The sequence below is a fragment of the Brienomyrus brachyistius genome, chromosome 9 (assembly GCF_023856365.1).
Source record: "Brienomyrus brachyistius isolate T26 chromosome 9, BBRACH_0.4, whole genome shotgun sequence".
Classification (NCBI taxonomy): Eukaryota; Metazoa; Chordata; class Actinopteri; order Osteoglossiformes; family Mormyridae; genus Brienomyrus; species Brienomyrus brachyistius.
The window spans coordinates 27,527,944-27,555,858 of record NC_064541.1 but is presented as its reverse complement, the minus strand read 5'-3'; the positions used below and the strand labels follow the sequence as shown (position 1 = coordinate 27,555,858).

Below are 27,915 nucleotides of genomic sequence, written 5' to 3'. Positions count from 1 at the left end.
CTTTCCTGTTTGCTACAGATTCTGGCAGGGGACCAAAAGGCATGTGGTCATTCTGAACTTCAGGGTAAAGGACTTGCTGTGGTTCCAAACAGGTCTCCACCTCTGTGTACTTCAGATCTAAAGTATTCTTCTCAAATTCTAACTCCTCTCTGGAGGGGAGAGGGAGGGGAAACAGGTGGACAAAGGAAGGGGGACAACTAAGCTGTAGTGCCTCTTCACTTCACTGTGCAATACTCTTGTGCAATACCTTTGGTTTTTGGTTCAATACTGGAAATGTGCAATACTTTTGGTTTTTGGTTCAATACTGGAAATGTGCAATTCCCTTGTATTCTCTTATTCCTATTTATTCTATTTATCCCTTTTGTATTTTATTTTTCTTTGTATCTATATATGTATATATATAACATTTGCTCACGTTGTTGTTTTTTTTTGTAACTTCTGTCGGTGCTGTGCTCTTGGAAACCGAATTTCCCAGAGGAATCTACCCGAGGGATTAATAAAGTTTCTATCTATCTATCTATCTATCTATCTATCTATCTATCTATCTATCTATCTATCTATCTATCTATCTATCTAAATTCATAATAATAATAAGTTAGAAATTATGATCCATTTGCGATGCTTTTGAATCTTTTTTTTTTAATTAAACGTTTTAACAAAAATAGTTCATCGTCGTGTCTATTGACTATCGGAATAGTTATACTGAATTCTTAAGTGCCAATGCTGAAAGTACGCAGAATATTTATTGTCAGAAGATAGTATCGATGCAGCTGACACATTCTCAAAGGTACAACAGGTTTACCACTGTAGGATTTACACCAGTCACCTAGCAGCAGCCTGCCGTCTTCGCTGGTGACATCATCATCTTCCGCGGACCCTCAATCTCCCCCTTTTCAGACAGAACCTCGGTGTTGTGGCTTGGAACAGGAAGTACAGTGCATTCCATGCTGCATTCTGGGAAAAAAAGACACTTTGCAGAAGCTCTAATGTTGTAAGATCAAGCCCCTTGAGTGCAGACATCACGGATGAAAAACTGTCCATAAGAAAGAAAAAAATGAGTTTATTGGAAGCAGCTGATTTTTTTTTACACTCTCTCACTTCCATCTGGCTTCCCAGAAACACGTAACACATCTTTGTTTCTCAGCACTGCCCTGATTGTGATGTTGTATTAAACATATTTAACAGCATGCGAAATTCCTAGTCACATCCTGAGAAAGTACACTGGTATTACAGCACGGTATTTACTTTCAACACTAATCGCCAGTAAGTAATTGACCTTGATGAAAAAACACAACTTTTCCAAGATGAGTAAGAAAGGGGCAGGGTGTTTAAAGCGTGTTTAAGAGGTAGTATCAGATGTTCTGTAAGAGGCTGCACGTCACATTCCTTCTCTGTAAATCTGGACGATTATCCGCATAAAGGTAGGAGACCACAGTGAAGTTTTTTTTGTTTTTTTTGGTAGAAGCGAATTCTCTCCGTCCAGCCGCAGCCCTGCACTGCCCATCGAAGTGTCTCCTCACTGTGAAACTGGGGAAAATGTGACACTAAATGCTGTGACCTCTTCAGTTAGCCTGCTGGTTCTGCCGCCCGTTGGCAGGCTGCTGTTTTCATGGGTCGGACGCACTTGGGCTGGAATCCGCTGGGCTTCCTGCCTCGGCTCAGAAGGAGAGGCAGGTCCTGGAGGCCGCAGACGCATCTGTATTTAGACAAGAAGGGGCTTAACGCATGCTGTCTCTTAGGCACTCAGGGAGATGCTGTGTATTTGCCATCTATGTGCAGGTTTTGGCCAGATGCACACTAACACTCTCTCTTTCCCTCCCTACCTCTCCCTCTCTCCCTCCCTCTCTCTCTCTCTCTCTCTCTCTCTCAGTGGAATGAGGTTTGAGTCACTCCCTGGCAGCGTGTTAAAACATAGGTGGAAAATGGCAAGAATTGGGGAGTCAGCTGCTCATCGCCCCTCACCCAAAAAAAAAAAATAACATTCACACACGACCAAAGTAGGTCTCGACTGTACGGGGAAGTTTTCTCCCCACACTTCTCATGTTACATGGGATGTATGTTGCTGTTTGCTGTGGAGCAAAATGTCTTCCATTTAAGAAATACATGAAAGACAAAAATAAAAAAGAACACCCACAGAAAGAGCACTGAGGCCTAAGGTGTAGGCTGGTGCCATTTCTTCATGCATTTCTGCTTGCTTGCTTCGTTTTAAGCATCGTACAGTCTGCCGAAACATGTCATTTGGAGCGGTGTTTTCTATATTTGAACTGGGAGGTATGTAATTACCACGTTGCTTTGACTGAGAGAGACAGACAGGGAGAAAGAGGGAGTGAGACAGATATAGGGTGAGAGATGGAGACAGGGAGAGAGAGAGATGCACAGACAGCAAGAAACGGTGAAGTTGAGACACAGAGGAACACATACACAGAAGGGTGGAGAGAGAGAGAGAGAGAGAGAGAGAGAGAGAGAGAGAGGGAGGGAGCGAGAGAGAGAGAGAGAGAGAGAGAGAGAGAGAGGAAGTGAACACAGTGTCTGAGTCACAAGCCGAAGCTTAGATCCCCGAAGTACTCACTTCGCTGACATAGCAGCCTTCACTGCACACATCTCTCCTTGGCGCTACAAAAACTTAAAACGGGGCGCCTGCCCACCCCGCCCCGCTGCACCCCACCCCTCCTCTTCAAACCGGGGATCTTCGTCCAGCCCTCAGCAGCTCATCGGCTATTTAATGAACACCAGGAGCCTGAGTAGCCGCCGCTGAAATGGATGTCTGGAGGGTCTGTTTTTCCGTCTTCGTCTTGGCCATAGCGCAGTTCCCCGTCCACCTCGCCATGCACCGTGAGTCCGCTTCTCCAATACTTTCTTAAACGTGCGGTCGTTCTACCTAGTGTGTTCATAATAATAATAATAATAATAATAATAATACCAATAACAATAATAATACGTATTATTATTATTATTATTATCAGTATTATTACTAATGGTGCGACTTACAAAGTGTTTCAGGTTGCGTTTCGGCTGTAGTATGTGGTGGAGGCTGCTGTGAGTAAGAGTTAAATGCGCGCAGCAGGTGGTTTCAGCCCTTTAAAAGTGCTTAAAAGTTTAAGGCTGATGCATAGTTTTGGTTACCGGATACCTGGGCGCCGGTAACCCAACACGACAGGGCAGGTCCCCCCGTCCGAGCGCAGGTATGCGCCGAGGCTCCTTCGCAAACTCCGCACTTAAGACTCTTCCTTAAGCAGAAAATGCGGCGTTTTGTTTCTTTTTCAGCGACCCCCCCGGAGAAGGACACGAAATACACCAGCGGCACTGTTTTCTTCCGGTTATTTTACTACGAGTTCGGCTTAACTTTTATTCTGTCCTTGTCACCGTAGCAGTAAATACCAATAACCGGGCGGCGCACATGTATTGACCTTGTAACGGATTAACTTTCGTTTGTATCACGATTCGCAGTACGGCAGTTTGTTTATTTGTTTTTGTATTAAAACCCCAGGAGCATCTGCATCACACTTATTATTGGTGTAGTGGTGATTATTGTCAGCAACAATATAAATATAGAAAGTAACTTGTTATACTGTATGGTATCAGAACAGCAGCCGTAATTAAAAAAGCAATCATAACAGAGATTCATAGAATTATCTTGGCCAATTTGCTGTCTTAATTGTATCTGTCATAAATAAGGCTATCGCATTAAGACACACCTGGACGGTACAAATGCGACTGTAATTTATCTTTTATCACGTTCCTAGTTGTAAGGATCCTTGGTATATTTGTGTAAATAACATTTTTTAATATTGTTTCTTGCTCTGGTACGCTTGCATCCCGCAAATAGTGAGTAAACGCACGCAATTTTGTCTTTTAGTCAACTTTAAGAGTGTCATGTATAGAATATCGAATATTATCTGCCAGGACGATTGCCCCCTTTCTATCTGAAAACGTTGCAGTGTACTCTATTTCCTCTTCAGTGGGGTTGTTCACGTGACTAATAATACAAATTAAGCTATAAACTCCCTCGATGGGCCCTCTGGCAAGTGGGCTGAGGAGAATATACTGTTCATTTAACTGTCTACTAAACCACAACTGAAACAGCTGTGTGTATCTAGTCCAGCTGAGAGTTTAAACAATGAATTGCACTTACTATTTAAATTTAGAAAATAAGCATCATAAGTAGCAATTAATAGCAAGCACTGTAGGGGCAGCACTGTCCTGACTTCAGGAAAGAAGGTTGGAAATGCACAGCTTGGCTGGTTGGCTTTTTGCTGGCATTTAGTTTGTGTTCTCATCTAATAGGGTTACAGTGTCTCTAGCCTGAACCCATCTCACTGGTACAATAATGCAGCAGGCTGTCTGCTAGAAGATGATAACATTAAACACACATAGATGTATCACCACCAAGTGTGATCGATCCATCTTGCAAAAAAAAATGTTACTCATTCATGGTTGAGTCCAGGTATCTTGCCTTGAGCTCTCGATGGTGATTTATGGTACGGCGTGACTTTGTCCCCTATGACCTGTCATGTGAGACAGACGTTACCATGGCTGAGCAGTGATCTGGGTTGGCCAGGTCCTCTTAGAACTGAAAACAGCCAGGTTCTGTCCCGGCACCATCTTTCTGTCCTTGTGGGCGTGTCGTGAATGACGCGATGGGGGCGGCGAGGTGGGTTCGCCCGCGTGCTGGATTTGCGCTCTTTGTAAAAAAAAAAAAAAAAAAAAAAAACATGCCGCGTGTTTAATGCCTTTTCCAGCATGTCTGGCAAATACGTCTGCTGCTATACGTTTATGTATCACATGCTTTTAGCATATCTGTGTGCTTGGATCCCACTGAGCACCTGGCACATGGTCACTGGCTTGGAATTTGCCAGAGGGACCCATCTTCTCCGCCGTAACCTAGGAAACGGAGACATTGTGCCAAACAGCTGTCGCCAAGCCACTGTGCTTCGTGGGGCTCCTAGGCCTCTCTGGCCAGGTTGCAAAGCCTGCCTCCAGCACATGGCTTGAAACTTACTTATCAAATTAAGTTGCTTATTTAGTTTGTTTAGGTGCATTTTTTTTTCGAATGGTGTACCCCAACTATTTATAATAAACACATTTTGATGTTAACAAACACAGACGACACCAAACGTAAAGTCCATCCCTGCCATGCTGCAAAGGAATTCTGTCTGCAGCACTGCGATGCGAACTGGAAGTCACATGTTGTTGACGGGCCACCGTGATTGGACTGCAGGTGTTGGCTTGTGGGGTTGGTGACACTGGTGTGTGAGCAGCCACCTCATTGGACGGTTTAAGAAGCAGTGTGACGGCGCAATTTTCAAGCTAATCATTACATCCAAAGTGGAAATATGAGGCTGGCACTGCAGCTTCAAGTTTCTAAACTTTTCTGTGTGCTTTTTCCTCACATATGCCGTTATAAATATTATGCTCTTACCAATTTTTTGGTTGGGTTTTTGGTGGATTCTTTGCACAAAATTTGATGTGGTTACCATGGTTACTGGGTTTAAGTTTATCATTACAGTAAGTCTGTTCCTCTAAGCTCATACGTTTATTTTAAGCTCATAAGTGTATTTTTATAGCCATACCTTTGGCTAGGGATGAACACCTGCACCAGCTTCTCAGTACCTCCCCCCCCCCCACAATTACAGGCAGTTGAGCCCCAATTAGGCCGCCCTCCTTGCCTCCCCCACTGCCGCTGCACCTGACTGCAGCGCAGCCCCACGTGCAGCACCTCCGTGTGCCAGCCTGCCATTTCCGTTTTCCCCGGCGACGGCCAGCAGGGCGCCACTCGTGCATGTCTCCAGTCGGCCTGTTCTGGATTCCTTAACTGCCACCTGTCGTCCCCTGCGAATAATCGGGCTCGTGCACCCCGATGGCGAGACCCGTGCTGTCTAGACGTGATAAGAGGTCAGAACTGAGACGGCGTGATAGAGCTGGGGGTGCAGCAGCTCAGCGTGAGGGTTATGTGAGGGCAGGGAGGAACGACACGTGTGTAGATGCGTACGCGGCCTGTGTTTCCTGCACCCTGCTCGTAATGCGCCGCACACGTGGCATGTGGCTGAGGGTACCGCTGTCACTCAGGCTCACCTGCTCCACCAACTACATTTTCCTCCACCGGTTAAGGAAAAAACAAACCTCCCCCACAGACTCTCTACATGCTGAATTTGTGTGTGTGTGTGTGTGTGTGTGTGTGTGTATTCTTTTTTTCCTCTTTCCTCTCAGACATGCGAGTTCTGTTTTCACGCCTGACATGCTAGCCCTTCAACATAGTAATTATACTCAAAAATAACCAGAGTTATTTTGAAGGCACCATTGTTCTCGTAGTTTCAAAGGCTTTTATTCCTCTCGTAATATTTGTAACTGCTCTCTGAAGCTTTTTGTTTTTTTTTTTTGAAGGTGGAAATGCCTAACTCTATATGTTAGAATCCAGAAATACTTTTCAATGGAGCTATCGATGCTGTTCCCGATCCAAACTTTTCTTCGCCATCAAGGGAAGTGCTGGCTCCAACTACAATATGACTCTAACATTTCCCTATAATCTAAAGACTCCGATAATTGTCGCTGATATAAATAACTTTATAATCTGACCTTCTTCTTGGAGCAACAGGTCGATATGTCCACTCCTGCTCCTCTTATCTGGCCACAGGCAGGCCCCCAGAATGCAGAGGGTAACCCAACTATTGTAACTTACTCTACGCTGTGGCCACTTACTACAGCCTTAGAGTGGCTTTTTTTTTGGAATCCTGTAAAATAACTGGGACTTGAACCAACAACCACGGGGCTACAGAGCGAGCTGACTGAACTTCCATCCACAGATGCAAACGAGGACGTCATGGCAGAATTAGACGCACACCCTTTATGGTTTATGGTAACAGAACTGTACATTTTTCTTAGGGTTAGGGTACAGCATTGCTGAAATGCGGACCCCCAGTTATGCTGACCCTCCACAGTGTTGCATGGAGCTATAGAGTCCAGTCTCCTGATACCCGAAGTAGCCATATTTTGCCAGCCCATATCAGTCGGCTCATCGCGGCAGAAGCGATCCCCTATCGCATGCCTCGCCAGAGCTCAAAGGAGCTTCAGTACCACCCACCACCACCACCCCCCCCCCCCCCACCACCCCCCGGCCCCCCACCTCAGTAAAAGCAAACAAGGAGAAGAACCGGGTGTGATCTCTGCAGTGTTTTTTGCTTGTGATCTGTCACGTGTTCACAGGTTCGATTGCATCCTCAGGCTTCTGCTTTCTGTGTGAGATGAATAGACGCAGCTCCTGGTTCACTGCAACCTACCCTGGATGTGAGCTTATGAAGGATGCTTATGAAGAACATGCAGCAGGCTCAGGCTAAAGAAAAGTAGGTTCGGGGTACAGAAAGTGAAGATAATATAGAATGGAAAATATAACTCAGTATAATGCTTCCTCTGTTCTGGTATGCAAAGCCTTTGTGTCCTCTCTCGCTGCGAGGCTGTGGTTTTCAAAAGGAGCCTTGACTGAAAGATCTGCAGCAGGTTAGAAACAAAACAGGCGAAATGCTTTTGTTTACCAGCAAGCCGCTCTGTCAGTGTGTAAGCCTCTGTCTCACGCACACACAAGACGAACGGCATCTTTGTGACTGAGATATCCTGACAGAAGTGCGACGGCGAGCTAGAAATCATCTGATAAGAGGGGGCTGTATTATGCATCCACATAACCTGAACTGGGCTGAGAGGGCCGATCAGAAAGGTGCTTCCTGATCTAAGGGACTGGAGAGCGTAGGTGTAGGCCTGCTGCCTGCCATGGTGCCGAGCGCCCGCTAACATTCTGAGGTTCCGTTTCCCTTCGGCCTTCCTGGCTTCTGCTGAAGTCGTTACTGAGACGTTTCTTTCCGCGGCTGCCGTTTTACCGCAGTTTTCATTGCAGTTTCAAAGTTACAGTGCTGGCAAGCAGCCGGGAGCTCCTGAGACACATCACACAAAATCAGAATGAATTCCAAACTGTGTGTTGAACAAACCAGTTAGCGGCACAATTGAAAAATGGAAACAAACTCTGGTTAAAAACCACCACTGAAATCTGCCGAGAGCTCTGCTGTCCAGGTCATTCTGGAGTCACTGGGCTTCGTCTGAAGAATATTCATCATCTGACTCCATATTGGAAAGTTTTTGATACCCGCCAGCATTGCTAAGGAAATTTGCTGATTTAAGGTGACTCGTGCCACTGAGCAGCCCTGTTCAATTCACTTTCGATATTAGCAAGATCACTTGACCATAGCTGGTCCTCAACCATCCATAGCTAAATCACAGACCTGTCCTTCTGGGCTGCATGGAGCTATAGAGTCCAGTCTCCTGATACCCGAAAACACTGACGTGTTTTGGTAAATGCCTAGAAGAAGAGTTTGTGTTGGAGACCATCTTTTTTTTTTCTACCGGAGCAAAATCTCTGCAGACCTGGAAAATCTGTCATCCACAAGCAAGACTATGCATCTGCTCTTGAGGCTGTTAAACCCGCAGCTGCCCAGAGAGAGTCCCTATAGGCCCCTGAGCCCTCAAACGCGAGCGCTGGAGCAGGCAAAGGAAAAGCGGACAGAAATGAGTAAAAAAAACTCCCTTCGTTTCCATCCAGCCAACCCTGCTGCTCTCACCCATTTAGGGTAAATATTTACTCCAGTTACACTCAGATGTTATTTTCCAGTTCTGCTCTTCTCTCTGGCCATGTCCACTTTGGCAGATGCGGCAGTGTACTGGACACCAGTTAACACTCTGAATGGAAGGGGACTTGGCTGAAGGGAATTAAACAAAGGGATTCAAATTAAACAGGGAGAGGACAGCAGCTGGGCGTCCAGACAGCCTTTAAGCTGGAGTGTGTGCAGGGCCGGGGGCCCACCAGTGTACTGACTCTTTGTGGGGGCCCTAAACCACAGGGGCCCTACACCAGTGCGTGGTGCGAATGGCGGTAAACACTGGCGCTGTGTGGGGGGTCCAGGTATATATTACTTTGTGGGGACCAATTGATAAACACCTGTTATTTTGACGATGTGAGAACCATTTTTTCGGTCCCCACAAGGGGAAAAACAGTTTAATAAAAATCTGTGACTCCGATCAAAAAATAAAATGCCACAATTCCCGTATTTTCTTTGGTTACTTATGGTCAGGGGTAGGGCTGGGTGGGGGTCAAGGTCATCCTGTTGGGATTAGAGTTTTCCCCATAAAAATGAATGGAGAGTCCCCACACACATATAATTACAAACCTGTGTGTCTGTGCATGTGTGTGTGTGTGTGTGTGTGAGAGAAAGAGATAAACAGAGAAAAGGTTCTGGTCATCCGTGATGCAGAGCCTGCTCTCGTCATGCAGCACTGGGGCTTATCGCGACGGGTACATGCAGCAGAGGTCCGGGCTGATACAGTCTCCAGACACCCCCACAGCATGTGCGTAGCGGCACACGCACAAACAAGAGCTGACACGCGCATGCATATCTGAAATGCAGCACAGGGTTGAAAACCGCGGTGGAAATTACCAACGTGTCAAACACAAAGAAGTGAAACGATGCTGCCTTTATGTGCTCCTTGAGGAAAGTTAAATACAAACAGTTATCAGTGATGTTTTTTTTTCTCCATTTGCAGCAAAGTTAGATAATTAAACCACAAAAGTCATGAGATATTTCTGCTTGCAGAACCCAGTACTATATTAAGAAGGACCTGCTGTGTGTCCTCTATGCAGCTGAAGTGTGATTAGCGATGTGATAGCATACATACCTGTAAGAGACTGCGACACATTCTTTGTGCTAGCATGGTGGTAGGACTCTACGACACATCCCCTCTGACTTGAATAAAATGTACTCCAAAGTTCTGGTCACTTAGTAGCCACCAAGCTGCCCAGTGTGGCCCAGCCATCTATCACTTAATGGTGTCGACATGTAGAAGCGCTTCTCTGGCCCAGCTGTAGCCTCTCAGATGAACTTGGCCCAAAGTCCCATCAAAAATGGCCGTCCACCTCATAGTAGTGACATAGTAGTAACTATATGTGAATTTGTGTTCCATTTGTGCAGATTTTGATAAAGGGCTTACAAATGGGGACATTTTATCTTTATATTTATTTTGAGAATTGGATTTTGATAGTTTGGAAAATGGATGGATGGATGGATGGATAGTTAAGTTTCTAAACCCCTGTGGGGTTTTTTTGTAAAGAGGTGCTTCACACACTTAATGTGGGGTCCATGAGGTGCCTTTTGAAAATGTCTCTCTCGCATCTGTCGTGAACGGCATTACGGTTCATTGGGAAGTTCCCCTGAAGAGCAAAATGCATGCAAGAGTGAGCGGGCATGCAAATGTGAGTGTGCAAATGTGAGTGTGCAAACATGAGTGTGCAAACGTGCTGAAGACTCTGCAGGCACGGCTGGTCCGGAGTAATTGGGGAGACGGATGAATGACATTAAGTCACCGGCAAATGGCAGCAGACGCGAGTGGCTTTGAGAAACAGGTGTGAAGTCGGAGGCCAGCTGAGAATCTGCCCGATAAATTCTTACTGTGGGGGGGAAGCCAGACAAGTGCTGTAAGAGAAAGTCACCGTTTGTAGAGTAACATTTAATTTATTTGGTGCGATGGGGTTGTGGGTTTTAGAGCTTAGCCATTATTGCCTGAACTGGAATCACTGTTTCATGTGTTTCATGACGCAGAGGGAGCGTCTCTAGAAATTTATGACGGGGCGGGGGGGGGTCTGATTACTGGAAATTAATGAGAATATACATCCATCCATCCATTTTCCAAACTGCTTATCCTACTGGGTCGCGGGGGGTCCGGAGCCTATACCGGAAGCAATGGGCACGAGGCAGGGAACAACCCAGGATGGGGGGCCAGCCCATCACAGGGCACACTCACACACCATTCACTCTCGCACGCACTCCTACGGGACATTTAGCAACTCCAATTAGCCTCAGCATGTTTTTGGACTGTGGGGGGAAACCGGAGTACCCGGAGGAAACCCCACGACGACATGGGGAGAACATGCAAACTCCACACACACGTGACCCAGGCGGAGACTCGTACCCGGGTCCCAGAGGTGTGAGGCAACAGTGCTAACCACTGCACCGCCATGCCGCCCCCTGAGAATATACAATTTATACTAATTTAAAACAGGGACACCAAAGACTCTCAAGTGGGTTAGACTGTGTCCTCCACAGCTGCTGCTGACACCTTCCTGTTTTTCCACAGACCTCATCAGGATGAACAACCTCTGCAGGTTCTGCGACTTGAAGCCCTCAAACTGTGACGGCAAGAGCGACTGCCTGACCAACTGCAACATCTCATCCATCTGTGCGCTCGAGGAGGAGGTCTGCGTCAGCATCTGGTGAGTCCTGTCACCGAGGTTGCCACTAGCTGGACTCTCAGCTGATCCCAGACCAGAGGGGAGCAGCCTTCTCCTACCACTATGCCGTCATAGTGATGCTTCAGCCATATCATCCACCCATTTGTTTCATTTCTGTACCTGTATGTGTCACATGGGGGTTGGGAGCGTGTCTCAGAGGCTACGGGCATAAGACAGGGGACAGCCCAGGATATGGCACCAGCCCACCACAAGACACACTCATGCACATCTATGGGCATTTTGGTAATCCCAATTAACCTTAGCATGGTTTTTGCACTGTGGTACGGAACTGGAGTACCCAAGGGGAAGCCATACAATGATACAGGCAGGGCATGCTAACTCCACACACACATACAACCACGGTAAACTCTCAGTGCCAACCACCATGCCACCTCACCACATCATCACAAAGCCTCCTCTGTTGTATAATAAAGGAGAGGATGGGGCTGTCCTCATAACCACGCACATTGAATGCAGTTGTGAAAAATGTGCAGGTTTGCAGCTTACTTGTGTAATGCAGTGAAATACCAGGCATGGCTTTCTGCTGAGTTTGACTGAAACTCCCAGCTTTGTGACTGACCAATCGGGTCTGTTTCCTCGTCCACCTTCCCAGGAGAAAGAAGGAGGACAATAATACAGTGGAAACACTTTGCCACGACCCGTCCAAGAAGCTGTACGGTCTGTTCCTGACCGACTACAACAACACCAAATGTGTGATGAAGGAGACGGTCTCCCAAGGCAGCAGCATCCACATCTGCTCCTGCTCCAAAGAAGAGGAGTGCAATGACATTCTCATCTTTCACACCCGTGAGTAACCTCTGGTCTGTCGTCCCCGTCCATTGGTCTGGTCTGGTACTGCTCCAAGATACGATGCAGAGCACTCGGCACTGAACATAGTTTGGTGAGGCAGGACCAGAGCAATGAGAAAGAATCAACGATGTAGAACCAGAACATTCAAACCAATGAGAATTTCTTATAGCAACAATGACATCATATCCTGTGAACTCCTAAACAGGAAGTTGGTTACAATGCTGGTTATAATTTGTTCATTTTTTTGGGTTCAAATTTGGGTTCGTTCCTTCTTTTGAAAAAAATATGCTCTCATCCTGCCAATACATTATTTAGTCTTTTATTCAATATGCAATTGTCCCTGGAGTTTTAAATGTAACTCATCTTTTAACAAGTAGTTTCAACAAATAGTGAGAGACTTTATCTTGCAGTATAAAATTCAGCATGACGTAAATACATCACTTTACAACTCTACACTTCACTCTTGGAGCCAAAAATCACCAAAGGAAATGGGTTTGTATGCTTAAGTTCAGGAAGGGCATCTTTCCAGTTGTTGTGGAATTCTGCAGTTCCTGTGCCTGTATGAGGGCATTCTGCTCTTGTGTGTGTGTGTGCGCGCATGTGTGTTTCTACACCAAATCCTTCCCACTACACAAGCCAGGACTAATCTTTGTTTTTGCTGCATGTTGCTAAGGATATGCAGTGGTTGTCATGGCATTTTGCTCATTGTAAAGGCAAACAGTTAGTCCAATGCGGTACTGGCAATATGCATGTGATTTCGATGACTATGGCAGAGAAAATGTTATAGCTTCACAGCAGAAGTGATGGGGTGGCAGCTGGAATTGCATGTGCATTCTCCAGGAGAAGGAGCACGTTCCACAGGAGCATGAATGCATGCCTGACAGCGAAGCACGCTGAGATGATCGCCACACCAGGCTCGCAGATGAGGGGGTGGAGCATCATCCCTGTCTACTGGGGTCTTCTCTTCTGCGGGGGGCGGCAGGCCAGACAGGTCCGGCCTGGTTCGGAAAAGTGCTGTAGCGATGCAGACGTGTGGTTTCCTGTCTGTGTTTAATTTGAAGTGGAGCGGCAGAAACTGGCAGGGATCGCTTGCACATAATTTCAGCCAGAACTCACATACATCAGCACCCCCTCCACTTGCCCTGGTATGTTTGGGGGGGGGGGGTTACTGGGGGATTTGTAATGTGGGACAGGCTCACAGGTATCCAGGCCAGCCTGAACTGCTGTAGCAGAATTCGTACGGTCACCTCGTTAAGGAGGCTTAATTTTTAGCTGACAGGAAATAGGAAGGGCATGGTCATCTGGACAGGTTCACTGGCACAAAGACCCATGAAACACACCCAGCATTTATAGTGCTGACAAAATCAGTTATGGGTGAGCTGAATCTGCTGAGAACACTAGGAAACCCCCCCCCCCCCCCCGAGATGGCATGGCAGGATCCCCCAGGTCACACATCTGTCTGACCCTCACCAGGTCTGGAACATTATTCCATGGAAGGGAGAGTCAAAGCCTTATCCATTTCAAACTCAAGCTCATTTTGTCTGGCAAAAAGCATTCGAGCAGGGTGGTGGGAGGTGTCAAAGTTCCGGAATGCTGCATCAGAACATGAACAGCTGCCTGTTGTTGAAGAAACCACAGACCTCATGGAAGTTCCATGACCTAGATGAAGCCTGAAGCTGAAGAAGAAGAAGACCACCGATGGAAGCTCCCTTGAGACATTGGGGCTTGACCTGAAGTGAAATGTTTACGCTCCTGAAGGTGTTCTTCCTGCCAGAGTGGGCCGCGATACAACCTTTTGTTGTAGCCATTGCCAGTGAAGCTGTGATCGATTGTTGAAATGAGACAGTGTTTCACTGATTGATATCCAGTTTCGTTTTTGTTAGGAAAATCATTCACGACGAGGATGGGATTCGAACCCACGCGTGCAGAGCACAATGGATTAGCAGTCCATCGCCTTAACCACTCGGCCACCTCGTCACATGCGGTTGTGTGTTTCAGCCATCCATGAGGAAATCCATGCGGATTTTGCAGAACGAAATTTTAGTTTTATTTGAATTGAACCTTGTAACAAATAAATAACAAAAGTGGTTCATTCTTGGCAATGAACTATTGAGCAGAAAGACCTGTTTTTGAGCTGGGAACAGTATGCGGGTGAATACTCCTTCTGCTAGAGCGGTACGTTCTCTGGGTTCCAGGAAGTCCGTGTTTGTTTACAGAGTGTTTGCCACTGGACGTACTGTAGAAATGCCTCATGCTGCTACCCCCACTCCCCGCTAGCACTTCTAGAAACACCTATGAAGTCACAATACCGTTAGTGTGGCACCAACACCGCAAGCGGGCATACCGCCCTGTCAGTGATTTGCTGCTCCTACAACCACTGTTGATGTCAAGATATATGAGGGGTGAGCTTTGTAAAGATGTCTGCAACCAAAACAAATGTCTGACTTTCTTGGCCGACTGGGGTGGCTTTGACGTGATGCATTGTGGGATTTTTCTTTTTCGGCTCTGCCGCATGACCTGCGTGTTTTTCAATGGCCTTAACAGAGAGGTGTGATAAATCTATTCAGAGGAAATGCGAACAGGATCGTCCCGGCGTGCTGATTTTGCTGCCATTGAGCTGGCTTTGCAAGGGTTCTGTCCTACTGCGGGAGTCTGCAGGAAGGCTTTCAGAAGACTACCATTCTGTTCTACCATTCTGGGCTAATTTTTGTTCATTTTAAATGGTCTTCTGCTTCTCTCTGTGGGGGGAGGGAAGGGAACCTCCACCTTGTGACGTTCCTGCTGCCCACACCGCCTGTCACTCCCCACATCTGCCGCCCTCATATCCAGCCAGCTCTTCTGACAGAAGGTTCCGTCTGCATCTGGAGATCAAAAGCTCACCTTGGCACCGTTTGGCGCCTCTCGCCGTCAGAGTTTGAATTCCAGACGAACTTATCAAGGAGGCTTGAACAGACAGTCTGCCTCACTTTGAATTCTCTAAACATACTTAATTGGAGCAAAGCATGGTAAATTAGACTGATACCGGGCTAATTTGGTACAGAAGCATTGGCCTGCTGTTAGCTTGATGTGCTGACCTCGGGCTATTTGCAAAAGAAGAGCATGACAGGGGAAAAAAGGCTGGTATTTACTCTTGCCAGCTGCACATCTTAAGCGATTCCACATCCGGTGGAATCTGAACCTCTTGGGGGGGGGAGAGAAGCAGCCATTTGTTACCTGCAGTGACTCACTACCTTTTTCCAGGACACCCCAGACTGAAAACTTTAAGAGAGCACTAACACTCTATGCCTTTATGCTCTAACATTTGTATGAGTTCTGCCAGTAGATGCAGGATTGTTCTATATAAAACAACAGGAAATTTCAGGCACCTTCGGGTAAACACAGTGCATTCCACAGGAGTGCCAAACTAGGGGTTTACACCGGCTATTATTAGTATGGGGATGTTCTTTTAAGACAATGATATTCAGGGCATGTAGTAAACAATGGGAGTTCCTACAAACGGCAGTTAGGGTGCCCCCTCCTGGTCCCTAGTCGCCCCAACTTCCCAGTTGACGTCAGGAGTGGTAATGTCATATTTGTGGAGATGTTGGCAAGGCTGACTCTTTGGGATCTGGACAGGAAATAATCCAATCATGTCTTCTGTCCCTAAGGCAGATGGTCTAGGTGAGGCAAAGATGGATGGGTGGTTTGTGACGATTGGCTTTGGCCCCAAAAAACTACTAGAAAAGTCCAGACACTGTGGCTTGTGTGCCACCCAGGACCGGCGCGTACAGACTGTGTGTATCCCCCCCAGTTTGGTTTTAATCATACAGCCTTTGTTTAAGACCTGGGGCTGGGATCTGGGGGAGGGTGTCCATTGGCCATTTATAGTGATATCATGTCTGAGTTGGGTATCCCAGCCCTTTTAACCAATAACACATTGCAGAAGGAGAAAAGCACACAGATGTCTTAACCTCTATTTACACATGATGCATTATGGTGTGTTGGAAACTGTCCTCAGGAAAGCAGACAATTGCTGGGCAGACTAATCTCACCGACATGTGAGAACAGTCTGTACTGGAATATCTTGGCATTTTGGGGTCTTGCTTTTTTAGTCGTTACTGTTGGGAAAAAAAACAAATAGGATTTTCCCTGTCTGGTGTCAGGCCTGCTCCAGAAAAGGCTGAGATCCTCAGATGGTCTGGGCTGCCCCATTAGCTTTACACCAGTCTACAATTAGCATTGTTTATTTTATCTATATAAAAATAACTTGGTAGTACTGTTACCCGTCCCTGTTAGTTTCTTCATTCCCTTATTGTAGATTTGATATTCTGTTATTCCGTGCTTTTCTGTATCTGCCTGTTTGTGTTTTATTTACCCTGTGTATGTGTGTGTGTGGGGGGGGGACCAAACATCTCTACAATGTGTGTGTGTGTGTGTGTGTGTGTGTGTGTGTGTGTGTGTGTGTGTGTGTGTGTGTGTGTGTGTGTGTGTGTGTGTGTGTGTGTGCACGCGCGCGCCGTGTGAAGAACTGAACCCCATCCATGGGGTCACTGCCCTAAAACATTCAGATCTGCTAATGGGCATGTCCATTGTGGGGTGGAGGGTTTGCATTGGTAAGGATTTTGTCTCATGGGTGGGTAAGTTGTGTCAAGGTCCTACGGATTCTTGAGTTAAGAGAGAGCGCCTCCCTCTAGTGGCTGGGAGGTGAAAGAGAACAGCTGTGACTTTAATGATCATCTGTAATTTAGGGGCTAAGCAGCTTCTCTCAATGGCAGAATTTTGCTGTGTCTGTGAGTAGTGACTCACCCTGTCTGGCACAAACACCTTCGGCTACATCACCCAGTGATTCACAGGGATAAATAATATAATCTACAACTACGTCAAAGAGCAGCCAATAACTTTGCGGTAGCTGTGGAGTTTTACTCTTTGTTTGGTTGCTCGGTGGTTTAATTGGTACGGCGGCCCACCAGTAAGAGTCTGAGCTTGTTGAGGAATTTTCTTCCTGTTCCTGAAGCCTCTCTCAGGAACCCCGAAGCTGATTCATATCTGTGGTAGTGGATAAACGGAAAGCAGGCTGAGGCAGGCTATTCCTAAGCTGCTCACAGATGCATGCAGACAAAGGAAACCCTTCCCAGGAGGGCCTTGGGGATCAGGGTCCTACGCCCCTGTCATTCAGCTCTACACCTCCATGCCTTTCAGTCCCCGAGACGGACATCTTAGCTATCAGGCGGTGCCTGTATGGCTCAGCCAGCCGAGTCAGCTGCATAGTCACACCTGTAATATCACTATATTTTATGTCTGTGCCACGTGTCACATGCTAGCTTGTCAGGCAAAATTAGCAATAAACTTATACATAATACAGAGGAAGGCCAGCAAGTCACATGAGGTTTCGCAGGAATTCAGACTGGTGTTCACTTCAGATTGATTCATTTTCCTCTGACACATAATATTAGAATTTTCGGTAACACTTTACTCAAAGCAGCCGTCATAATGCATTATACATACCTTCATAATGCATAATTATGCATTCCTGAAGTATTGTAAACACGGCTGTAGCTATTTATAGAAAGGAACGACACATTATAGTCATGTTGATTGTGCATTATGAATGCTTTATGATGCTCTCACGATATACTACAGATACCTTCATAATGCATTATAATGGTTAGAGTATAAGAATTAAGGATGCTCTGTAATGTATTACAAAGGTATCTATAGTGCATTATAGATGAGAGCTTCATCGAGCATTAATAATGCATAATAAACATGACTATAATGTGCTATGCCTTTTTATAAAGCCATGTTCATAACACTTTATGAATGCATAATTATGGATTATGAAGGTGTCTATAATGCATTGTGATGACTGCTTTGGGTAAAGTGTTACCGAATTTTCAGGTCCAGCACCAAAATGGATTGGTTGCTATTTCTTGGTAGCAATGCAGCACATCTCCCTCGAGCCTTCTGCGTAGTACTAGTGATATGACAGACCGTGCCTGGTGTCCAACATCACTCTATCAGCATTCCTCATGTGCTCCTAAATCACCAGTTGTCACGTTTCAAAGAGTAGGTTCCTTCAGATGCTCTCAGGCACTCGTCCAGCTCAGCCCTTTCACTGGATCCAGCTGCTTGGTCCCCCTCAGACTGCCCCTGGACATCTGCACCAAGCTGACACCCAAGTTCTTAGCATTCTTCTCTGTTCTTTGAACAAAAATAAAGCCCTTAATCCACATTTGTTCTGTCCAGTGGAAACAGTTGTGGCTCTTTGTGGTTTTTGTGTGTCATATAGCCAGAAGGTCTTGGTAAATGATTATCATAATTATACAGTTTGCGTGTACTTGTTTGATTCATACATGTCGTCTTCATTTGTCTTATTCTGATCACAATACAATGGAACCTACAAGTGCCTACCTGTAATTTGTGTTTTTGTGTGTGTTTTTTTTGTTATTTTTATTATTTTTTTTTTTACCTAAGATCAAAAACCCCCTGTGGAAGTCCAGGTGGACTGGGTCATCCTCATCAGCCTGCTGCCTCTGCTTGTCCTAGCGGTGCTGGTCATCACCATCTTCTACATGTACAGGGTGTATCGCCGACGGCAGCTCCAAAGCAAGAAGCTGAGACCTAAAGATCAGCTGGACCACAGCGACACCGGCCCCATCATGCCCGACGACCGCTCCGACAGCAGCTCCACCCACGCCAACAACCTGAACCACAACATGGAGCCACTGCCCATCGAGCTGGACGTCCAGGTGGGCAAAGGCCGGTTCGCCGAGGTCTACAAGGCCAAGCTCAAGCAGAGTCCGTCAGAGCAGTTCGAGACGGTGGCAGTCAAGATCTTCCCAGAAGAGGAGTACGCATCCTGGAAGAACGAGAAGGACATCTTCTCCGACATGAACCTGAAGCACGAGAACATCCTGCACTTCCTGACAGCCGAGACCCGCAAGGCGCAGAAACAGTACTGGCTCATCACGGCCTACCACCCCCGGGGTAACCTGCAGGAGTACCTCACACGTCACATCATCACCTGGCAGGACCTGTGGCTTCTGGGGGAGTCCCTGGCCCGGGCTGTGGCCCACCTGCACAGCGACCACACCCCCTGCGGGCGCCCCAAGGTCCCTATCGTCCACCGGGACCTAAAGAGCTCCAACATCCTGGTCAAGAAGAACCTCACCTGCTGCCTCTGTGACTTTGGCCTTGCTCTACGTTTGGACAATTCGCTGTCTGTGGACGACCTTGCCAACAGCGGACAGGTAAGGTTTTCTATTCAAACTATACATGGCAAGCAACAGCTTCTCTGTGACTTTCTTCTTGCCTTATTTGCATCCAATTAAACACCACTAAATCTTATCTAATATTGCATTTTCTTTAAAAAAAATGTCTTTTTATATCTTCTCCCTTCTTTTACCTAAGGGTTCTCTGTTGGGTTCTGCTCGGTGATTAAACTAGCTGTGTCCGTAACACGGCTGAAATATACCCACAAGTTCTCGTCCTGGATGTCAACTTAAACGAACTTCACGTATTATGGGGTGGGGGTGTGGCGGGGGAACGAGCCGAAAAGAGCATTAAAATTACTGTGCAGCAACCCCCCAGATGGGCAGTAATATTGCAGACTGCTCCTGACATAAAGGATCGTTCATTTTTCATTTGCTGAAAATACAGCAAATCTTAATGAAGCTAATGATTACAGTACAATACCACGTACGTTATTTAACAAGAGTGATAACAGTAACTCTTCTTTTTAACGCTAAATAAGACGTATCCCATAAGAACGTAATATGTGTCAAGATCAAGCAGTAGAGGGTTTTCACATTGTCAAGATGGATCTAATTTGTTCCCCCTGATCTCCCTAATTAAAGACATGGAAATCTCCTCCATTGCTGTGGCACTGAGTCAATTTGCTCGTTAACAAGCAAACACCCGGGACAATGCACCCCCCCCCTCCAAACCGGAGATGAGTCAGTTGTGAGCCGGGCTGACTGTAGCTATTGGCAGAATAGGCTGTTACCCAGGGTCCCCATATTACTTACATGGCGGAGTAAGTGAAATGATCATCACTTTTCTTGCTGGGGGGGGCTCCCAAGGAAAGCTTTGCCTAGGGCCCTAAAAAGGTAGAGCCAGTCCTGATCGGGGCTGATGCCACCAGTGGTCCAGAAAGTAAAAATCCAGTCCAAGATTTTGTTTCAGCCATCTACTTGAACGCTCTGTCACTGTGACTCTTTATATTCAACTGGTTGGTGGAAACAAAATCTTGGACTGGATTTGTACTTTCTGGACTTGAAATATCCACCTCTTATTATGTCCACTCCCTGGGTACCCCCCCTTCCCCCAGGGAACTAAATGAAATGAGCAAATATGGAGTATATACAAAAATTTGTCACAGAAACGCAAATTAAAAAGTGCATAATAACATCCCTAATCTGCTAGGGAATTCTTTGAGTTTTGTTTTTTTTGTAACAATAATTATTATTAATTATAATAATAGCTTTTACTTTTTGGATCTTTGCAGATTACGTGTAGGTGTTACGAGACACATTCACAGAATGGTTTGCCAAAGAAAGTGGGAGAGTGTCTGGAAAAACAGCTTCAGCATGAAATTCTCCTCCCCTGCCCATTAATCAGGCCGTAATACCAGTGGAATTAGGCGTTACTGCCCGTTAAATCTGGCCCGTGTCATTGGATAGGGAACCGGCTAATCCCTGTAGTATGTAGTGCGCTGGGTGGGTTAGGGGTGTAGTGGGGGAGGGGCTGAAGGCGCAGGCCGTCCCCGTGGGCTGCATGCAGGACACCCCCTGCAGCCCCCCTACTCTGTTCAGAGGGACCTCTTGGCCCCTGCAGGGCTTTGTGCCGCGGTCTCATTAAAGCTGATTGGTGTCACATACATTTGTGGGGTTTATTTTCTTAACCACTTTAAACGAGGCTGGCAGCTGACGCGCACTAACATCCATACCAGACACACACATTCGCACACACACACACACACACACACACAAACTCATGAATGAAGCACATAGCTAGCTCAGACGGTAATATATATCCATTCATCTTTGTATTTTGTACGAAGTGAAGGCATCCAACAGATTACAAAGGGCTTGTTTATAAAATGAATTAGTTACTCTCTCAGTCTGCTCAGTCGTTCAAGTGATGTACTTTGTTTTTTCCTGTTTGCCCTCAAGGCCAAGCGAATCATAACAGCCATTAGGCCCAGACAACTGTTTGCGAAGGGATATTTTTGGGGGGGAAAAAACGGTTTGTAACGTTTGTTTGGTGTCTCTCTCCTGTTTCTGCCAGAACGTTCTTTCCATTTCTTACAAATGTCAGAGGATGCAGGGTATGTGTGGAACAGTCCAAAGTAGACCTTTCACACTTTAGCATCTGTGTGTGTGTGTGTGTGTGTGTGTGTGCGTGTGTGGGGGGGGCTGTTATGTATATATTACATAAAAATACAATGTGATAAAAACCTGTTATTTTGATGTTGTGGGAAACATTTTTTGGGTCTGTCATTGTCTCAATTAAAAAAAATTATGATTCCAATGAAAAAGACTCAAAATGCCAATCGGCTTGTATTTTGTTTGGTTACTTATAGCTAAGATTAGGGTTAGGGTTAGGGGTTAGGGTTAGGGTTAGGGTTAAGGTTAGTGTTAAGGTTGTCATTTTTGGAGTTAGAGTTTTCCTCATAGAAAACGATGGAGAGTCCCCACAAATATGTAAGTACAGGTGTGCATGTGTGTGTGTGTAAGATGTGATTAATGTAATATTATGCTGCCTGTTCTACACATGTTTGTCTTTAGCTAGCAGTCGGTAGTTCATAACAGCTGATTAAGCATGAAAATCATCTGAAACTGAGAATGTTTGGTCAGGTGCATTGGCAGGTAATGATCTGGACTATTATATTTGTGTGTCTGTGCACATGTATGTGGGGGGGTGGACTGTAAAACTCTATGGCCACATCCCAGCAGTGTCAATGCAGAGGACCAAAGTGTTCCTTAGCACAGTCATTGTTTTCAGTGGCGTCATTGTTGTTCTTGGACAGGTGGGCACTGCCAGATACATGGCTCCAGAGGTCCTCGAGTCCAGAATAAACCTGGAGAACACGGAGTCCTTCAAGCAGACCGACGTCTACTCCATGGCCCTGGTGCTGTGGGAAATCACCTCCAGATGTAACGCTATTGGCGGTGAGTCGCCCGCTCCGTCATCTGCCTGCTGGGGGGAGCAGAAAGTTTCACGTTGATGTGAGTTTGCTGGGTTAGTGAGAAGCCTCATGCACCATCACTTGGTGTTTCACTGTCCAGTGGGCTGTGTACTATGAGTGAAAAAGGAGAATTCGGGACTGCGGTTTCCGTTTCTCTCTCCCAGCATGCACTGCCCCACTCAGGTATGTCCCTCGATGGCCACAGGGCTTTCAGATCCATCAGAATTTGTGGTGGAGCAGCCCACAGAGATGTTCCCATATGGTCTGCACAAACATATATGGAGCAGGAGGCTTGAATCAGGAGAACTGAGCGCTCCTTCCAAGATCCCGGGTGAAAAGTAGAGTTCTTGGGGTCAAAGTTTTGGTTTCAGAGCCAATGAAAGCTTACAAAATGGGAGAAAATTATGTAACACCTTATAGTTGTCTTTACTATTTAAGAAGATGTTTCAGCTTTCAGTCGTCAGACCGTTCTTTGCATTGCTATCTTGTGAACAGACGTCTCATGCATGAGTGACAGCGGTGACTGTATTAAACACCAAGTTTCTCAGACACCAAGAGCTCAGGTTTAGCCCCCCCCCCCCCCCCCCCCCCCGCTAGAGACTTGTACACACACACACACACTCACAAAGCAGACTAGGGTCAGTCTTGGCAGGGTCCACAGCAGCAGCACAGCAACGAACCTCAGGAAAACCACTATGAATTTCTGGCAGACAGACAAATAGACGAGTGAGGCTGGAATGAAGCCCATCGTGAGGAGAAGCGCTGCATGGAGGAAAACAGCTGAGCGACAATTTTAGTTTAGTCTAGTCTACTCTTTCCAACCCACCCACCCTGCAGCCTTCATGTTGTGGGCATTCTGCAGCTCATTACAAATGTATCAAACTAAACGGTTAAAGGGCACCATCGTAAGCTAGGAAACGGTAAAACGGGCACCATCACAAGCTAGGAAACGGTAAAACGGGCACCATCGTAAGCTAGGAAGCGGTAAAAAGGGCACCATCGTAAGCTAAGAAACGGTAAAACGGGCACCATCGCAAGCTAGGAAACGGTAAAACGGACACCATCGTAAGCTAGGAGACGGTAAAACGGGCACCATCGTAAGCTAGGAAGCGGTAAAACGGGCACCATCACAAGCTAGGAAACGGTAAAACGGACACCATCGTAAGCTAGGAGACGGTAAAACGGGCACCATCGTAAGCTAGGAGACGGTAAAACGGGCACCATCGTAAGCTAGGAGACGGTAAAACGGGCACCATCGTAAGCTAGGAGACGGTAAAACGGGCACCATCGTAAGCTAGGAGACGGTAAAACGGACACCATCGTAAGCTAGGAGACGGTAAAACGGACACCATCGTAAGCTAGGAGACGGTAAAACAGGCACCATCGTAAGCTAGGAGACGGTAAAACGGGCACCATCGTAAGCTAGGAAACGGTAAAACGGACACCATCGTAAGCTAGGAGACGGTAAAACGGGCACCATCGTAAGCTAGGAGACGGTAAAACGGGCACCATCGTAAGCTAGGAGACGGTAAAACGGGCACCATCGTAAGCTAGGAGACGGTAAAACGGGCACCATCGTAAGCTAGGAGACGGTAAAACGGGCACCATCGTAAGCTAGGAAACGGTAAAAGGACGCTGTCACAAGCTATGAAATACCTGAGCCAAGCCGGCAGCCACAGTAGCTGCCTTTAGTTGTTTTTTTATTATTTGATATTTCCGCCAGGGTAAATTCACAGTAGAATGAATGAGTGATTTTAATTCCCAGATGTTGGAGGGGTACAAACAGCCACTCAGAATATAAGTAATGAAATTGCCTGTGTTTGGTTTACCCCCCCCCCCCCCCCACCACCACACAGCCCCTCCATCCCTCTCCATTTACTCGTCACTCTGCCTCACTAAGGCCAGCCAGATCCTGTGCCCTCTGGAGGCTGCACTTAACGTTTCCTTCATGTCCGGGCTTGTTGTAAGGGGCTGGGGGGTGCGGGGGGGGGGGGGGGGGGGTGGATTGGGAAACTCTGATCTAAACTCTATACCCAGACAGGCTGGCATGCGGCCAGGAGGATACATAGTCTAAAATGTGCAGGTACCTTTCAATCATTTGTTAATCTCTCTGCCATTCCATCTTCGCCTACCCGATTATCACATTGCGCCCCCTTCAGGAAGGAGGACCTGCAGCAGCCAGCGCCACAGCTGGGATGCCTGTTAGCCTGGGCTGTAATGACGGTTTATGTATGAGCCCAGCCCTGCTGATGACTTTTACTACCTTAAATCAAAAGAATGTACTGGGGATGGGGAGGGGGGCTCTCTATGAGTCAGTGACATCTTTTGTGAAGAGTTACAATCAGGGGTGGGTTGGAATCTGCATGTTACCTAAGTCTTGATAGCTATAGTCATTCCTTTCATATGTGTCACAGATGGACAAACGAAGGAGTTTAACCCAACATTCTCCTGCTCGCTGCAGAAGTTTCACCTGGTTCAGGACCCCAGTCACCCCATCCATCATTATATACTGTCCCTCGTTGCTGTCCTTACTGGAAAACTCGTTCTGCCTCGTTCTCAGAGGGAAACCTCAGGACAGGATTTGCGTGGCTTTGAAACCAACCTAAGAGTCATTCACAAAAGGCTAAGCAGGTCCACCAACTCCCTGTTGCCCTTTTGTTATGCAGTTGATGTTTTCAGGACCTTATTGGATTCCACCCTCAAAAAACTCCATCCTCATTCACAAAAAAAGTAACTTTTACTAAAATAAAAAATTAGGTACTTTTCATTGTTATGGTACAGTTCCTCCATTCAGGGATGGTACGTTAAGCCCCCAATAACAGCCTGGAAATTTGTAATACGCTCCCCCCAGCAGACTTACAAACACTGGATGGGATTCACATGTGTATTTCACTTCCCTGTGCACTGAAGCACCATGGTGAGGATTTCATTACCAGCATGGCGTGCAGTGTTTCCGTTCACGGGCAGTTCTGAGAGCGAGAGGGGAGCCTCACCTGATCGCATCGATGTTTGGCCGAACTGAAAAGCGGCGTTAGCATCAGTCTCTAAAAATGCAAATATCGGTGCGGCCGGAATACTATCTGGAGGCGGAGTATATTTTGAAAAAAAAAATAAACGGGGGAAATCCAGTTGTCAAAAACAGGAAGTCTCTGCTCGCAGAGCCTCTCCTCGGTGGGGTCGGTGTTATGGCCCCTGCTTCCTGTCTAGCTTTGCTGAAGGGCCGCACCACTTCCTGTGGGTCCCGCCCAGCAGGCAGGACAGATTTTCACTGACGCACGGCATTCTCACTACAGGAACACGAGGCAGCTTCCATCCCACCAGAATCCGAAGCCATAAATCCCCTTGGTATATTTTAGTGTCTGTCAGCCGCGCTCCAAATCTTGCTCTCGTTACATACAGTCGCCACAGATCGCTGAAACCCTCCGATAACCATTCCGCTCCCACACGAGCCGTGGGTGCATCCGTGTTCGACGCCCCTGCGAACGCGGTCTGCTGAGCACACGCTCACAGACGGGCCGGGAGCCTTACAGCAGATGAGTTCTGTCTCTGTAAATCCAATCTGCACGCTGGACTCTGTCCCAGACATTTTGCATGTTTTTATGTTACTTGGCTGAATTATGTGTTTTTTCCCCTTTGATATAAAACGCATATAATGCAAAAAATGGAATTCTAATTAGGGACTTTGCTGTGTGTTCCACCGTTCTGCCTGAGCTTGATATATTTTACATGCAGCTCTGTCTGATGAGCGTGTTTGTTTGGAAGCTTTGTTGAGCTATTTCTCCAGACATTTCCCCTTTATAAGCAAAGGGCCGGGACTCTCTGTAGAACATATTAAAGTAGTTCCTGTACGGACTGTGTTTTTGCGTATTTATTGCAGGCTGGTAGCAAGGTATTGTAACATGCTGATCTGGGTGCTGTGTGTCTGTACACTCCTTCAATGTCTCGCGCCCCTCTGATTTTGAAAGGATGTTGCTGATTGGGCGATGGTCGCTAATGGGGCGTGTCTGGTTTTTGATTGGCAGAGGTGAAGGACTACGAGCCACCGTTCGGCTCCAAAGTCCGGGAGCATCCCTGTGTGGAGAGCATGAAGGACAACGTCCTGCGGGACCGTGAGCGCCCGGAAATCCCCAACAGCTGGGTCAACCATCAGGTACCACAAACACCCCAAAAACCTACACTAAGCACCAAACCATGGGCATAACCCGCGCATACACACTCAAGATCTAACCATGGATGCCATACGCCACAGATGTATAGACCTGACCCAACAGAATTCTTCGGTCAGTCTGGTCCACCCCTTGTCTCTGCTGCTAATGGAGCTTGTGGGAGTTTTACTTCCAGAAAAATGTTCTGAGGGCAGAATGAAAAATGACTGGTTCAGAGAGATAACCAGTCATATTGTAGAGGAGGTGGGACCAAGACATCTGATTGCTTGGTCCTGCGTCATTTAGTTGCTTTGTTATCACTCTGAACCAATCATTTTTCGTTCTGCCCTCAGAACATGTTTATGTAAGCAAAACTCCCATGAGCACTAATGGACCCAATGTCCTATTTTTTTTACCCCCCTCCAGGGCATCCAGATGGTTTGCTCCACCATCACAGAATGCTGGGACCACGACCCTGAGGCCCGGCTGACGGCACAGTGCGTCGCCGAGAGATTCGGCGAAACCGAGCACCTAGACAAGCTGTCGACGCGCTCCTGCTCCGAGGAGAAGATTCCGGAGGACTGCTCCGTGAGCGACGGGAAGTAGACCCCCCGGTGGGGGCCGTGTGCATGACGCAGCCACAAAAACGAGTCCTGCTCGGACGCCCCTCCCAGAGCGCCCATCTGTTCCCCAGGGGGGGACAATGGTGACATTTGTTCTCATCATGCTGAGGGGATTCTGAGGAACAAAATGCCAAAAAAAAACTGGAAGATACATATATCATGTATATTTTTGGGGCTCCGTTACCCAAGTGACATCCATTCCCTCAGGGGAAACGCCATAGCTGCAATGGAAACATAAGCTTTCATAACTAATGACGTTTGCACTTTGTCTGAAAACTTTACTTGCCAGCCAATGTGTTCTCTTCGTGATTATATTCGCGTATCGCAAGACGGAGGCTTGGCTTGAAGCCAGACCTCAGCCTGCTTCAGGAATTATGAGATAAGAGTGATGTACACAGCTTTTGTAACACTAATGTTCGTATGGCCACTTTCTATATGCTATATTTTTGTAACCAGTAAATGGGGAACTTTTATGGTTGCTTGATCCAACCCGAGCCTGGCCAGAGTTTTGTTATACAGAGCAGAAAGTGGGTCGCAAAGAGATAGGAGCCGAATAAACACAGATCACCCTATGCATGTGGCGGCCGGTGAGCGCCAGACGGAATAAAGGACATTTTACGTTTCTACAATCAGAATGCTATGCAATCGAAGCCGCTTGCAACAGGGAATTTTTAAACCAAAGGACAGAAACTATGGGAAATGTGTGTTTTGTAAATTCCCATGACTATATGTGGCATTTATAGTGAAAGGAGCTGATCTAGCCTCTCCAAAGATTATTACCGTTTTGTATGCAAAATATTGTTTAACGTGTTGATTAAAGCATTTCAGTATTTACTTAATCTGTGGCCT

At 46.7% G+C, this 27,915-nt stretch overlaps 1 protein-coding gene, 1 long non-coding RNA gene and 1 other non-coding gene across 3 annotated transcripts; 1 reads left to right on the top strand and 2 right to left on the bottom strand.

Moving 5' to 3' along the window:
* On the bottom strand, positions 1-2,674 carry LOC125749005 (uncharacterized). Its single transcript, XR_007399725.1, has 3 exons — positions 2,570-2,674; positions 827-1,696; positions 1-149 (listed from the first exon to the last, which is right to left on the bottom strand). It is a non-coding gene; the product is annotated as an uncharacterized LOC125749005 (long non-coding RNA).
* tgfbr2b (transforming growth factor beta receptor 2b) lies at positions 2,568-27,905 on the top strand. Its single transcript, XM_049025817.1, has 7 exons — positions 2,568-2,832; positions 11,167-11,302; positions 11,934-12,127; positions 18,584-19,359; positions 22,140-22,281; positions 26,321-26,448; positions 26,870-27,905. Exons 1-7 carry the CDS (start codon positions 2,757-2,759, stop codon positions 27,047-27,049), a joined length of 1,632 nt encoding a protein of 543 aa, XP_048881774.1. The 5' UTR covers positions 2,568-2,756; the 3' UTR covers positions 27,050-27,905.
* Positions 14,026-14,107, bottom strand: trnas-gcu (transfer RNA serine (anticodon GCU)). Its single transcript has one exon. It is a non-coding gene; the product is annotated as a tRNA-Ser (tRNA).
* Positions 27,906-27,915: the final 10 nt, after the last annotated feature.